Source organism: Cordyceps fumosorosea (assembly GCF_001636725.1).
Source record: "Cordyceps fumosorosea ARSEF 2679 chromosome Unknown scaffold_14, whole genome shotgun sequence".
NCBI lineage: Eukaryota > Fungi > Ascomycota > Sordariomycetes > Hypocreales > Cordycipitaceae > Cordyceps > Cordyceps fumosorosea.
This window is the reverse complement of record NW_017387314.1, coordinates 455,752-469,584: the sequence shown is the minus strand read 5'-3', so window position 1 is coordinate 469,584 and position 13,833 is coordinate 455,752. Positions and strand designations below refer to the sequence as shown.

The 13,833-nt window shown below is 55.7% G+C and overlaps 5 protein-coding genes across 5 annotated transcripts; 1 reads left to right on the top strand and 4 right to left on the bottom strand.

Annotated features, from left to right (window-relative positions):
- Positions 1-769: 769 nt before the first annotated feature.
- Positions 770-1,846, top strand: ISF_05801 (hypothetical protein; the record flags this gene model as incomplete). Its single annotated transcript, XM_018849406.1, has 3 exons — positions 770-986; positions 1,057-1,394; positions 1,469-1,846. The coding sequence occupies 3 exons, from the start codon at positions 770-772 to the stop codon at positions 1,844-1,846; spliced, it is 933 nt and encodes a 310-aa protein (XP_018703433.1).
- A 528-nt stretch (positions 1,847-2,374) lies between these two features.
- Positions 2,375-3,086, bottom strand: ISF_05800 (GTP-binding protein SAS1; the record flags this gene model as incomplete). The annotated part of the gene is made up of 2 exons (XM_018849405.1): positions 2,375-2,691; positions 2,789-3,086. 2 exons carry the CDS (start codon positions 3,084-3,086, stop codon positions 2,375-2,377), a joined length of 615 nt encoding a protein of 204 aa, XP_018703432.1.
- Positions 3,087-4,530: 1,444 nt separating this feature from the next.
- ISF_05799 (endoglucanase B) lies at positions 4,531-6,298 on the bottom strand (the record flags this gene model as incomplete). Its single annotated transcript, XM_018849404.1, has 2 exons — positions 4,531-6,032; positions 6,124-6,298. 2 exons carry the CDS (start codon positions 6,296-6,298, stop codon positions 4,531-4,533), a joined length of 1,677 nt encoding a protein of 558 aa, XP_018703431.1.
- A 1,132-nt stretch (positions 6,299-7,430) lies between these two features.
- On the bottom strand, positions 7,431-8,019 carry ISF_05798 (chaperonin; the record flags this gene model as incomplete). The annotated part of the gene is made up of 3 exons (XM_018849403.1): positions 7,431-7,458; positions 7,539-7,825; positions 8,017-8,019. The coding sequence occupies 3 exons, from the start codon at positions 8,017-8,019 to the stop codon at positions 7,431-7,433; spliced, it is 318 nt and encodes a 105-aa protein (XP_018703430.1).
- A 616-nt stretch (positions 8,020-8,635) lies between these two features.
- Positions 8,636-11,181, bottom strand: ISF_05797 (Serine/threonine-protein kinase-like domain protein; the record flags this gene model as incomplete). The annotated part of the gene is made up of 3 exons (XM_018849402.1): positions 8,636-9,357; positions 9,405-10,722; positions 10,825-11,181. The coding sequence occupies 3 exons, from the start codon at positions 11,179-11,181 to the stop codon at positions 8,636-8,638; spliced, it is 2,397 nt and encodes a 798-aa protein (XP_018703429.1).
- Positions 11,182-13,833: the final 2,652 nt, after the last annotated feature.

The window sequence follows — 13,833 nt, the reverse complement described above, 5'->3', positions numbered from 1 at the left end:
GTTGCGTGAAGGGGCAGGCGGACTCAATGTTTCTAAACTGGTGGTGGGTGGGTCGAAAAGGCCGAAACAAAATATTAGCGATTCGTTGCCGTTTCTGAGTTCGCACCTTCAATATCGAGTCCAGGCGAGTTTCGCAGACGCTGACAGCCACAATCCCGATGCGTACCCTATGGCAAAAACACAATTAGCCCGAATGTTGCATTCGACATGGCCGCGCTACGGAGCTGCCGCCACTTGCCGCTGCCTTAGGGGAGCACGACTATACTCATCTTCGCGCGGTGACAACCGCACTCTTCCAGACCGGCCGAGCTACGACAGCGCGCCGCGAGGAAAAACGAGAACGTACGATCGCCGCGACAAGCTACGAAGTCGTCCGCAGCATCGAGACGCTACGGTACAACAAAGACAACAAGCAGAGCGAAATCTACGCAAAAGACTTGTGGAGGGTAGGCTATCGCTGGCAGAGCAGGCCGATGCGGCCGCAGCGATTGAGGGCCTGGACCTGAAGGAGATCACAGCTGGGGGGTCCGGAAATATCAAAGATACGGGAGGATCTGGTCGATATGCGGGGAGCACCGCGAATGTAAATCTGGAGAGTGATGGGAGTCAATGGTCGTTATTGAAGAGACGCCAACGAAGCGCCGAACCAGAGTCCGCTCTCGAGAATGCGCAACTGTACAACGAGACCGAGACGACAACGATAAATACCCAGCAATGGCCACTTCTTAAGAGACGGGAACCAAGCTACGGATATATGGATTTCGCGGACATGGCCGCTGATGCCTCGACGGATGTTGTAGTGACGCCTGTCTCCACGGATTTGATCGCGGCAACCCAAGCCAACCTCGCGCAGAAAGGGGATCCTACGGCCGCAAAGTCACACACCATGATCCGAATAGACGGTCTGAGCACTAACGTCCACGCGTCCGACTTTTACCGTCTCGCTGACAACGAACTGTCGAAATGGAACCAATCCATCACAAAGGGTAAATATCCCTCCCGATCTGCGCAAGCCCGTCGACCTCCTTAAACTGACCGGTTCTCTTTCCTCTCTAGTGCAGCAAGTTCGTGACCGCATGACGCTCGAACCAACCGGGACCTACAACGTGACCTTTTCCTCCGCCGTCGCCGCGACCGCCTACGCCACGCGCTTCCAGCGACTGCACGCCATCGCGCGCATCCGCGCGAACTCCCGCACCGGACTGTGGCGGAGCGAGGTGCCCGCGGCTCTGCTCCCGAGCGGTGGCAGTGTCGCCGACACCACCACGACGCAGGAAGACCTCGAAGCGGAGCTTGCACGGCTCAGCCTTGCCGCCGGCGTGCACGAGGTCGCGCTCGCGCACCGGCGCGTCAACTCCGGGCCCGAGTCCAACAAGGTCCGGTCCGCCAGCACGGTCAGCGCGCCCGGGGCTCCTGGGGGCTCGCCCGCGCGCACCCCGTCGCCGCCAACATGCACCAGCAGCTGCAGCGGCTCTCCGAGCAGGCCGCCGCCCAGCGAGAGCGCCTCGACAACGTCGCGAGCGGTGCCGAAGACGTCGGCGAGCAGCAGCAGCAGCAGCAGCAGCAGCAGCAGCCCTTCACCGAAGCGACGGGGCAAGATGACGACGGCGTGGAGGACGGAAAGCAGCGGCTCGGCGCGGTGCTCCGCAAGAGGGACGGCCTGCGTCGCGTCGCCCGCCACCTGGAGGGCGCCGCGCTGCGACGATTCGTCGTCGCCTTCCGCGACAGGGCCGAGGCGCAGCGCTTTCACCGCCTGTGGAACGGTCGCTGGCTGGGCGGCCGCGACGTACCGCCGGCGGCCGGTGCTCCGCGGCACTTTGTGCGGACGCAGGTGCTAGATTATTAAAACGAGACGGCAAAGTGTAGTAGTAGTCCATGTATATTTTGTACCATGTGTAATATAAAAAAGAAAACAATACAGACCCTAAATGCAAATAATGTCTTGTTCTACTCTGGCATCTCGCCTGCGCGTCAAAACGCTCTTCGACGTGAGTGTATAGTACAAAAACGACGTTGCAAACAGCCACAGCGAGCATCCAAGTCAAGAAGAAACATGCAATAAATAGTAAACTAACAGAAAAAGAAAGGCTCTCTCGGGTGTATTTGTGTGCTGTGCTTCTCCAAGCAGCACTGGGTGGGACGACGGGGGGTAGTAAGTAGTGGGTGTTTGTCGTTGTCGAGTGTCGTGGTTGTGGTGGTATTGTGGTCTCCACGAGGGGGAGTTCATTCCTCATCCTCCTCGCCTTCTCTTCCGTCTATCCTTGGCAAAAAATTAATTCATCTTTCCCTTGCCCTCAGCATATCCTGCCCGGTCATCTCTCGTTCTCAATCTTCTTGCCAGCTCGCCCGCTTCCCTCTGCAGAGGCATCTACTCTCAACAGCACTTGCTTCCCATGCCGCCGTCCGTCTTGTCACCGACATTGACACCTCCAGAGGAGCCAGCTTCGTTCTTTTGGTTGTCAATGAGTCGCTTCTTGATGTCAGCAGCCAGGCTGTAAAAGGCCTTGTCGATGTTGATGTTGCTCTTTGCCGAGACCTCGAGGAAGGGGATGCCGAGCTCGTCTGCGAGGGCCTGCCCCTGCTCCTCGGAAATGACACGCTTGTCCTCCCAGTCGCACTTGTTACCGATGAGGATCTTGTTGACGCCTTCGGTGGCGTGTTGCTCTACGTTCTGGAACCAGGTACGGATATCTAGCATCTGCGGTCAGTGATTGCGGCTGCAAGGAGAGCATCGTGCCGTTGGCAATTTCAACGCGTTAGCCTGCGGCACGTGTGGGACAGAACGCACTGTTAAAGGAACGCTCATCGGTGACATCGTAGACGAGTAGGATGCCCATGGCACCGCGGTAGTAGGCGGTGGTAATGGTTCGGAAGCGTTCTTGGCCGGCTGTGTCCCAAATTTGTAGCTTGACGCGCTTGCCATCGAGCTCGATTGTCCTGATCTTGAAGTCGATGCCGATCGTCGTGATGAAGGAGGGCGTGAAGGAGTCTTCGCTGAAGCGCAGCAAGCAGCAGGACTTGCCGACGCCCGAGTCGCCTATCAGCAGGAGCTTGATCTGTAGAGGGTGCAGCGACAAGGCGCGCATGGTTAGTCCAATTTGTTATCATTCTTTTGGTCTGTCGAGGCGTTGAAGGCGTTAGGGAGACGGTGCAGAAAGGGCCACGGATTCGTTATGTTGGGGGCCGGGGTCGGTTTGAGAGTGACGATTGCAAGTTCTAGCCGCGACGGCACCAGAGCAGACAGGGCAGAAGAGGAATTAGGGGAGATCGTACAAGGAAATCGTAGTTGCGAGGGTTTGGCATTGTAGACTATTCTCGCGCGACGGGCTGCGAAATCGGTGCCTGGACGGGTGGAAAGCTGGTGGTGGTTGTCTTGGGCGGCGGTGGCGGACAACGCGGCGTTTATGCGAGGGGCGGGCTTCCTGTCTCGGTGGCTCGTAGGTAGGCAGGCGATCAAGGTTGGCAGCGGCCGCGTGTTCTTTTATTTGAGCTTTTGAGCTGTTGCGCGAAATGGAGGCGAACGCTGTGCGTTAGGGGGCCGCTGGTGCTGTTGGTGAAGGGACGGGCGTTGTAGGCGGACAATGCAAATCGTGGTGATGACGGAGGGGGGTTTCTGGCTTGAGCTGGTGGTCCTGCGGCGACAGAGAGTTTCGACTTGGGAAAGGGTGAAGACCGACGACGAACAGAGGAGCGGGACCCGTTCCTAGGCGTTAGCGTTAGCCGGCGTGGGGAAAGCCGTCCTGGTACTTGGTTATGGTAAACGAACCAGAGTGGAAAAAATGAATATAATAATGTATGGATGTAAGAGCAATGAAAAGAAAAGAAACGAATGCAGGGCTTCTTGGCTCGGATTGAAAATCTGATTGCCTGCGAGACCTTTTGTTGGTGTCTGGTTATGCTACCCAAAATCACCAAGGTACGGCAAAGCACCAACTCTAACTCAGTACGAGCTGCACCAAAGTACTGGCAGTTGCCGTCCTTTACTTACCGCCAGCCTACATGACGACTTCGTAACTACGAAGGATATTTATTTCCGAATACATTACGAAGTAAGTTTGCAAAGCTAGATTACTAGGTACCTAGTAATATAATAGCACAGCGATCATCCACCAGGGTCATGGCCTGTTTCCCCTCCAGGTACCCTCTACCCGCCCAAGCCATCTGCTCCACGTGTCCACGTTTCGTATCAGGTACACCGCTTGGCATCCTGGCCAGCACCACCCACTTCAAAACCTATGACGGCATCTCCAGGCTGCCCTTTATGAACCACACGAACCACCCCCTCCTCCAAAACCATATGGCCATCAACAATGACCCCTTGGAATACAGCCGTTGCGATTGAGCGTATCACCGTTACAGCATCTAGCTTACCGTTACTCTGATGACCAGAGCGCAGGACGACAGATAATAACACAAACTCTTTGTGGGATGAAAAACGACGACAACCGTATACATTTCACTACGTGCCTACATACAGAAGACACTCGATTCGTGGTAGAAGCTGGTCAAGCTGAAGGATACGCCCTCCATCTACCAGCATGATCCAAACTCAGGAACGCACCCGCACGCGCAGTGCCTAGCCTTACGGCCGCACTCGGCCTTCTTGGAGCAGCAGTCCCCAAACGCGCTCCTAGAGCACGTCTGCCCAAACTCGGGACCACACTTACCGTCCTTCGAAACCTCCCATACCACCGTACCGCCACCGCCACCTACCGTGGCTGTATCGGTGCTCTTGGTAGTGCTCTTCGTCGCCGTCTTGGTGCGCACCTCCGTCACCATCGTCGTCGTCGTCACCGCCACGTCGTCGTCAGCCTTCTTCTTCTCACCAGCCGGAGACTCCCCATCGTCAACTTTCTTCTTCTCCCCCGACGGAGATTCGCCGTCGTCAACCTTCTTCTTCTCTCCAGCTGGAGACTCCCCGTCGTCGACCTTCTTCTTCTCACCGGCTGGAGACTCTCCGTCATCGACCTTCTTCTTCTCACCGTCCGGAGAACCACCATCATCGGTCTTCTTCTCTCCAGCTGGAGACTCCCCATCGTCAGCCTTCTTCTTCTCGCCATCCGGAGCGCCGCCATCGTCCGCCTTTTTCTTCTCCCCGGCGGGAGATTCCCGTTCGTCGCCCTTACTGTTACGAGTACCCCACGGCTCCGGTATGTTGCCCGGTTTCGTCGCAAACTTCTCCTTGCCGCGGAACGCCGGCGGGCCGGTAAACTCCTCCCGCTCGCATGCATCGTTCATGGCCGTGCAGTAGTCGCTCCACGTGTAGCAGTTGGCCGAGCCGCTCGCCCGCGCCGAGTCCCAGCAGCGCTTGCTCTGGTCGTAGCAGTCCTTGACGCCCGCCCAGCAGCCCGCCTGGTCGCTGTACGGCGCGAGCTCCTTGGCGCACCAGTTGGCGTTCTTGATGAGGCAGGTTTCCGGCACCGCGCCTTTGGACAGTTTCTGTGCCGCGGCCGCCAGCTTCAGGGCACCGCCCGACGAAGATTTGGGCACGTAGACGGCCGGACCGGGCATCGGGTATGCGGGCAGCGTGTCCTTGTAGATGTCGAAGCCAAGACCGGGCGTGTCGGGGTTGACGTAGCCGGGAATTGACACCATCTTGTCCTTGGGCACCGCGGGGGCGTCTGACGGCCCGCCCTGGATGAAAATCTGCACGCAGCCGAGGTAGAACTGCGGATCGCCCTTGTACGCAAAATGCAGGGCCAAGATCTCGGGCCGGACGAGGTAGTACCCCGACGCGAGGCTGGCGGGCAGGTCCACCGACAGCAGGCCGTCGTGGGCGATGAGGCGGTCGGAGCACCACTGGCGCGTGCTGTTATCGTAGCCGTCGTCCCAGATCTTGAACCATCCGTCGCCGGCGGCCGGGTCTTTGAACATGTCGTCGACACGCTTCAGGTACACGGCGCAGGGGCCTTTGTGGCCCGTGTCCAGCGCGCCGGGCTGCTGGTAGTCGGGCCAGAGACGAAACTCAAAGGTGAGTTTGGCACCGGACGAGGCCGGGCAGACAAACGGCACGGGGTCACGGCCGCCATATCCTGAGACAGAAGCGTGTCAGTCGCAGTTTGCATGTGTGCGTGAAGAAGGGGACAAGAACAAAGGCGAGGATGAGAGTGCTTTTGTACGTACCGCAGGCCATGGCGTCGCCAGTGATGGGATAGATGGGCGCCGTGCCGGTAGCGCCGTCCTTGGGCATCCGGACGCACGTCCCGTCGCCCTGATTCTTGCCATCAATGTAGAGCGTAGTGAAGAGCGTGTGGGCGCTGGCGGCGGACGCCAGCGCGAGGACGTTGAGCAGCTTCATGCTCGGCTAGTACAAGAGGCAAGGTGTAGATGTATGCTTCCTGGCGGCTACGATGACGAGAAAGGGAGCAAGTAGTAAAGAAGTAGCAAAAAGGAAATGTTGAAAGAGAGCGTGAGTATGTGAAAAGGTGAAGAGAGTGGATGTACGAGAACGAGGTTCAGCACCAGCTGGTAAAGGAATGAAGAAAAGAAAGACAAACGAGCCAGCGAGTCCTGAGGAGTGTCAAGTTGTAGAACTGAGCAAACAGGGCGGCTGGCACCTGGGATATATAGTACCTCTCGCTTGGTTGTTTTTTGTTTGGTTCAACGCAAGCAAATTTTGCAACTCTTGTGTTTTTCACAAGCACACACATACACATACATACACACACACACTTATCGTGAGAACGAACCAGACGCGCCCACATACACCCTCCTTGTGGAAATATGAAACGTTATTTTCATGCTTACCTTCCGTCATGGGTTACACAGTGTCCGTTTATCAACCCCGATTTCTCATTCGTCCCATTTGTCGCCGAAGCGAGATTCGGAGAAAATAAAATGATGTATGTAGGAACCTTCTGTTTGGGTTGGTCCCAGGCAGATGAAACGAGGGGGGGAAACGCCATCCAGGAGGATCAAGATTCGGATGTCGGCGTTTATTGCCTTGGCGCTCTCTCACTTCTCCAACCAGTCTTCCTCTCTCGCAATTTGTTCCTCATTCAGATATTTTACGAAACGAGCATCCTGGCTTGTTTTAATAAGAGCGGAGATTTTTGTTTTCATTATTCTTGATCTGCAGTCCCCCCCAGCGAGCCATCCGGCCTCCCATGTACAGCGCACAAGTTCTACAACAGCGTCCGTGCAGTGCAGACCCCAAGCATTTCGATTTTGATACAAGGTTTTTTTTCTTCCCGTCTTCAGCTCGTACAGATGATTGATACCCCCCTCGCTCGAGTTTGTTTTCTTTGTTATTGTACAGCATATAGTACACCCACATTATATTTCCTTTTTCTTCTGTTCATTTTCAGATTGGCGTCATCACTGACCGAGGCCAGGGGGAAAGAAGCGGTGACTCGTTTCGTGGACAGAAGTCCTCATCGTCCGTACTCAACCCGTGCACCCCCTTCCTTTCCATTTTTTTCCGCGCAAATTTACTGCTCGTTAATCTTGGCAAGGATCCTACAAGCAATTGTTAGCACATCTAACCACACGGTACCCAAGGTGTGTAGGACAGGGGGGGGGGGATGAAAAAGACGCACTCGCTGTCGCGGAAGAGCTGGTACTCCTCCTCGCCGGCCTTGACCGGCGAGCCGCCAAACTGCGGGATCAGGACCCGGTCGCCGACCGTGACGCCCATCGGCAGGCGCGCACCCGCCTTGTCGAGCGCGCCCGGGCCGACGGCGATGACCTTGGCCTCGTTGAGCTTCTCGACCGACGACTCGGGCAGGAAGATGCCGCTCGCCGTCTTGGCCTGGGCCTTGACGCGCTGCACCAGCACGCGGTCGAGCAGGGGGGCAAGGGCGCGGATCGAGCGGATGGAGGTGGCCTGCGCATCAAGAATCGTGTTAGCTTTGCCATCCCTCTTCTCCCATGTTCTCGTCGCTGTTCCTGAGCGCGCGCAGGGGGGGCCGTTGAATCGTTCGCTTTAGGGGCGGCGGCCGAACCAACAAGACTCCAGCCTACGCGGCTTCCATCCAGCACCCCGTTTCCTCTGGGCGAAAGTAAAGCCATGCGTACCATTTTGATATGAATGTATAGAAATGCACGGGTGCAATCAATTGATGTCGAGTCGTCGAGTTGCTGTTAAAGACTTGGGCTTGCTGGACAGGTTAAAAAAAAAAGGGTCAAGTTCTCTGCTCGGGGAACCTTGGGCAAAGTCACCCGCAGCTGGGTGGAGCTCTGTTCCAACAGCTTCCAGAAATTTTGCGCCGCCCGGCAACGCCATTTTTCCTGTTCCGACAGACACCGACCAGATGGGAAAGCGAGCACTGTAGTCACATTCGAGATATAATAATATAGAAGCCTTCATTAATGATGTTGTTCTAACCAATAAAATATATCCAATATTCCAAACGACCGAAGATGAAACGAACAAAAAAAAAGTACCCCGAGGCCCCTCCTGTAAACTATACCCATGTACTTGACTCTTCGCTGTATCCGCTGTCTGAATAAACCCTTCTCTCTATACTATTACTACTGGTAATATCAGCCATAAATCAAACGGAAAGATTATTTCCCGTGCATTATTGATCGCTTCTTCCTCAATCTCTCATCCCGTCTTTCGGAGACTGGCGATGACTCTGCCGAGGTGTGGACCGGGTGGTTGTGGACCGCCTGGTCGAGAACCCGGGGCCGTCTAGGAGCTCGGGTTGTTGGGCGGCTCAAGTACGTGCACATGATCCTCAGCCGCAAGCACTTCACCATTCTCCAGCTGCTGGCATATGACGGTGTCAGCCACCCAGGGGTCCTCCAAGATCTCTTCCATCTTGGCACGCTTCTTGGGGTCAAGCTCCAGCATGCGGTGGATGACGTGACGGCTGTATCGAGGCAGAAGTCGCAGGATGCGCCAAGGACCTCTGATAATCTCCTTCTTCTCGCCTTCCTGGGGCTTGGCCTCTGGTTTTGTCTCGTGCTTCTCCTCGTGCTTCTCCTCGTGCTTCTCGTGCTTCTCGTGCTTCTCTTGGTGCTCTTGGTGCTCTGGTTGCTCGTTGTGCTTGGGCTCGTGCTTGAGTTCGACCGGTTTCGAGTCGCTCGAGTTGGTTGTGCCACTTTCCCTTGTCTCAGTCTGGCTCTTAGAGCGCTGCTCGGCTTCGCGAGTAGATAGAGCAGAGAGGTTGGCAGACGAGGTAGTTGTCGACGGTGCGGCCACAATCAGCTTCTTGGGATCATGACCAGGCGTCGGCTCCGAGGCGAACAGCTTGAAAGAGTTGTCCGTCAGGCGCGGTAGCTTCCAGGGGAACCGACGCAAGCTCATGCAACAGTAAATGATCGCCAGCGACCAAATATCAACCGCAGCCGCGTCATACTCCTTCTGGTCGTATACTTCGGGGGCGAGATATGGGTCAGATCCAACAATGCCTACGAATTGTTAGTGACGTTTGCGAAAGAAAATTCGGTCGCCTTACCTTTAGCTCGAACGATTTCCGTCTCAAATGGATACTTGAACACATGAGCGCTGCCAAAGTCGATAATTTTCATGATGCCTTTTTCGCTAACCACGACGTTGTCGAGTTTGAGATCGCGGTGGGCCAGACCCAAACTGTGTAGATACGTCACACCGTTGAGGATCTGCAGGAAGCAGCAGCTGACTTCCTCGCGCGTCATTCTGCCGGTCATGACGATGGCGAATAGATCGTAGGGCCCGTACTCCATTACTTCGAACCAGCGACCCTTTTCTTGAAGAATATCGAGTGTCTCGATAATGTTGCCGTGGTGGAGGGTGGAACCGACGCAAAATTCGGCCGTCACCTTTTTGGCATACTCCTTTTCAGACTCGTAGGTGTGGCGAGCCCGAAACTCCTTGACGGCAAATACAGTGCCATCCTCTTTGCGGCGCATGAGACGGACGGAGCCACCAGCGCCAGCTCCAAGCACCTTGCCCAGCTTGCCGTATTTTGAGGAGAGTCCGTGATCATCAGCAAAAGGTACCAGCTGAGAACTACGCGAACTGCTCGGTGGCGTGTGGGCCTTGGGCTTGGCCGGGGCGGGCGAGGATTCACGCTTCTTGTGGCTTCCCGATTTTCGGAAGAAGCGCTTCAAGTCGGCCATGGAGCCGTGACCATGGTGGTGGCCGTGGCCATGTCCATGGCCTGAGCCTCCATCGCTGGAATCGTCTTTGGTGCTGCTAAAGGCTCCAGAGCCGGCCAAGCTGGAGCGGGAGCCACCAGGAGAGCCGTGCTTCTTCTTCTTTGAAAAAACAAAGCGCGGGTCGATGGAGGCACGACTGGGGTGGGATTGGAGCGGTGGGCGTCGGTTCTTTGCGTATGGGTCGTTGAGGTCACCGATTGGGGTGGCAGGCTTGGAGTAAAAGTTGGAGGCAGCGCTGCGAGAAGGACTGGACTCGCGGGAGACGGGGACAGAACCGCCGCCAACGCTGAACATGCCCTTGCGGTGGCTGCGGGGGTCGCCGAGCCGCTCCTCGACGGACGAAGAGCGACGCAGACCAGCATGGTCGGAGACTGGTCGGTGAACCAATGGGCCTCGCTCCTGTGGGATAGCTTCCTGGGATGAGGATGGTAGCGGAGTAATCATGTGCGAGTCGCTGCCGGTTGCGCCGACGGGGCGCTTGTCTCTGGCTCGTCGTTCACCAGCCGAGCCCGCGGGCGTGAGAGGCGGTGAGGCCAGTGCTGAGATACGAGGGCTGCCATGAGGCGACTGGTAGCTGGAGGACACGGGGGTATGAAGGCGCGTTGAGTCGGGGGAGTCTTCATCGCGAGAGGGAACCTGGAAGGGATGGTATCAGTGCTGAGGTGGGGTTGGTTGGCGGGGACAGTGATGTCGTCGACGTTCCAAAAAGTGGCAGCGGGCAGTGGGGAGAAAACTTACCCGAGACGGCGGGAGGGAAAATGCTTCGAATTGATATGTATTCAGGCGACGCTCCTGCAACAGCGGCCCATGAAGCGACTTGGTGAAGGCCCTGAGTTGGTCCGGGGTGACCTCTGGCGACTCGGCGGGGGCGTCGGGAGAAGCAGCTGGGGCGTCGTCTAGGACCGGAGAAAATTCCTGGACGGCGGACGAGAATCGCACAGCGGGCGTTGAAATGCCGGCCGCATTGGAGTCTTTATTATCGCGGTCGGCATCTTGAGCAGGCGATTGCCGCTGTTGCTCCTGTGCGGCGTCGGGGCGGGCGGGGGCGCCGCCGTTGGTAGCAGTTCGTGCAGCTTCGGATTTGGCGTCAGTCATGGTGAAGGGTGTAATAAAGTGCACGATGCAAATGCCATGGACGAAAGCGCGAGCACAAGGTGAATCAGAATGGAATGGGATCCGAGAGCAATGGTGCTCCCAGAGGGGAAAAGAATGAAAATAGAACAAGATTTTTTCTCTAAGAGGAGGGAGGTAAAGCGAGTGTGCGAGGGAGAGGATGTAGAGCCCAAAAAAAGTTTGAAGCGAGTCCAAGTCAGTCGGCGGGCAACGAGGCTAGCAGTTAGAGGCAGTGGCGGTAACTCGTGGGCAAGTCCGAGGTAGCAACTTGCTCACTAACTTGTACCTTACAGGTAGCAGCCAAGGGACAATGATAGCCAGTGGCACAGGACACTTGATGTTTTGATTTGATTTGCTTTTTCTTTCTTATTGCTCCATTTGCTTTTGCTACTTCTTTTTTTTTTCAACCACTCGGCCTGCTTGTTGCCCGCGCCGAATCTACCTGTGCGTGAGCCCGGGGGGTCCGGCGGGACGGATGGATGTGTTGAGCAGGGGTTGGTTTCTATAATTATGCGCTGGACAATTAGGAAAAAAATATGAAAATGCTTACTGGTGCCTGGATATTGGCCCCTGCCCTCTAAAAGAGAGGCCATGTGCAGGAGATGCTATGATATTGGACAGGAAAGAAGCGACTGCAGTCGTTGGCCACGGTGGTAAATGGTGAAAGAGGGGAGAATGGCACCAATACGACGCTTTACGAAAAGCGACGACAAAAACTGCACCACAAGTTCGGGGCGCAGCAAAAATACAGAGGCCGCCGGAAGAGGATTTTATTACACCTGGGCTCTCGGCTGGGCCTTACCGGACGGGAATGCGACCCGGCAGACCTGGGAGAGGGGCAGAGTGGACTTTTCGATGGCCGCGCCTGAGATTTCATTTCATCTTGCTTCTTTTCTGGCGTGTCTTTTGCAAGCCGATCCGAACCCGAGCTATGAACTGGAGTCGCCCAGACAGACTGATAGAAAGGCCATGAAGGGGTAGTGATCACTTTCCCTACACTAAAACCTGGGCGCCATGCATGGCACGGGAGCGTGTGTTCTTTTTTCTAAGGGGTCCTTCCCTAAATCATTGCAGTAGACAATTAGTTTGTCTGAGTGTTAAAGACCCGGAACGTATTGTCTCGTTTGGTCACTTCAGGCAAGTCAAGAAGAAGGCAAGTTACGGGAGGTAGCATAGAGTTTGGCCGGGCCGCAAGCGTCGTCTGGACAAGGCCGCGGTCGCGGGCAGTAGCCAAGACTCGGCCGCTGGTAGACGAGGGATCCATGCCTCCAGGCAGGGCAGTCGAAGCGAGGGTAGGCTGGGCGGCGAAGAAAAAAACGTAAGAGCAAAAAAGGAGCTGGTGACGGAATCATGACCATCCCGAGCTTGTAATCGGAACGCGGTCGGATGGTCATGGCCGTGGTTACGCGTTGATGTAAATGGTGGGCCACTGTTCGTACATTATGATTTTTGGCTTGTGATTATTATGCCAATATTTGCAGGATGTGAGATGGGCATCTGTCAATGCTCGCCATATCGGTGTGGTGCCTCATCCATTTATTAGGCATACCATCGACATCGGCTGGTTCGTCACCTGTCGGCATCCAGTGTACTCGGACCCTTGGCGACCAATGTTGGGACGGACGACGGCCAGACGTGAGTCTTTATCAAAAGTCCGACCACGCCGTTGGTGCCGATCCCTTATCTTGCGACTGCCAAGGTCTCCCGCATTGTCGCTGATACTGGCGAATGTCATGTGGTCTCGCTTGTCGTCTAGTAGCTTCCCTCAGCAGTTTACAGTTACAGCACCCATCACCATCGAGTTCCGATCTACGGATACGGCGAGGCCGTTTTTGGCAACGCCTCCGCTAACTCGCCGCCTCGCCAACAAAACGGCCGCTGCCTGCCACTAAACCTGCAGTAGGTACCTGCCCGGTACCTATGTATGTACTAACATCGCGAAGTCAGATGGAGTGAAGTCGGGTGCAAGGGGAAAAAACCACTTCACATACTTGCACAGTCATGCATCCTGAAATTAAAGTGCCAACCAATCAATCCAGCGTTCGGCGTGAAATGGCGTCGCCGCTGCAATGCATGCCGCCATCGCTTGTGACGGGCGACGCTCACCGTAACAACTGCACGAGTCAGCTGTTTGCAAGTAGGCTGGGGCCCAGTCCGCCCAGTTCCGCCCGCTGCCACTTTTGCGTGAAATCCAGGGTGATGCATTCTGCAGATGGACGGTTTGCATCCTGTTTGCATATATGCACAATTTGTCCTCGTCAATGCATCGCGGGCAAGCCACAGTTTTGCCCTGCGTCTACTGGCAGACGTCAGCAGGCCACACCATTCGCAGCTCACACCATCGCAATCGAATCTCAGCCAATACGTATCGCGAGCCACGTGGTCAAGTAGAAAGCTGCCATTCACAGACATAATAAGAATATATCAAAATGTGTTTCACAAAATATCTAAAATGCTCAAATAATAGCCATTACTCCATGTGCCACCAATGGGTGTCTAGCTCCAATAGAATACAAAAGAACTGTCGCGCCTTGCTTGTGGCATGGCAGACGCATGTCCCGTAAAAATATCATGTAACCCAAGAAAAACAAACTGGCCGGGTAAATGAGACCAAAAATGGAATTGGAATTGCCT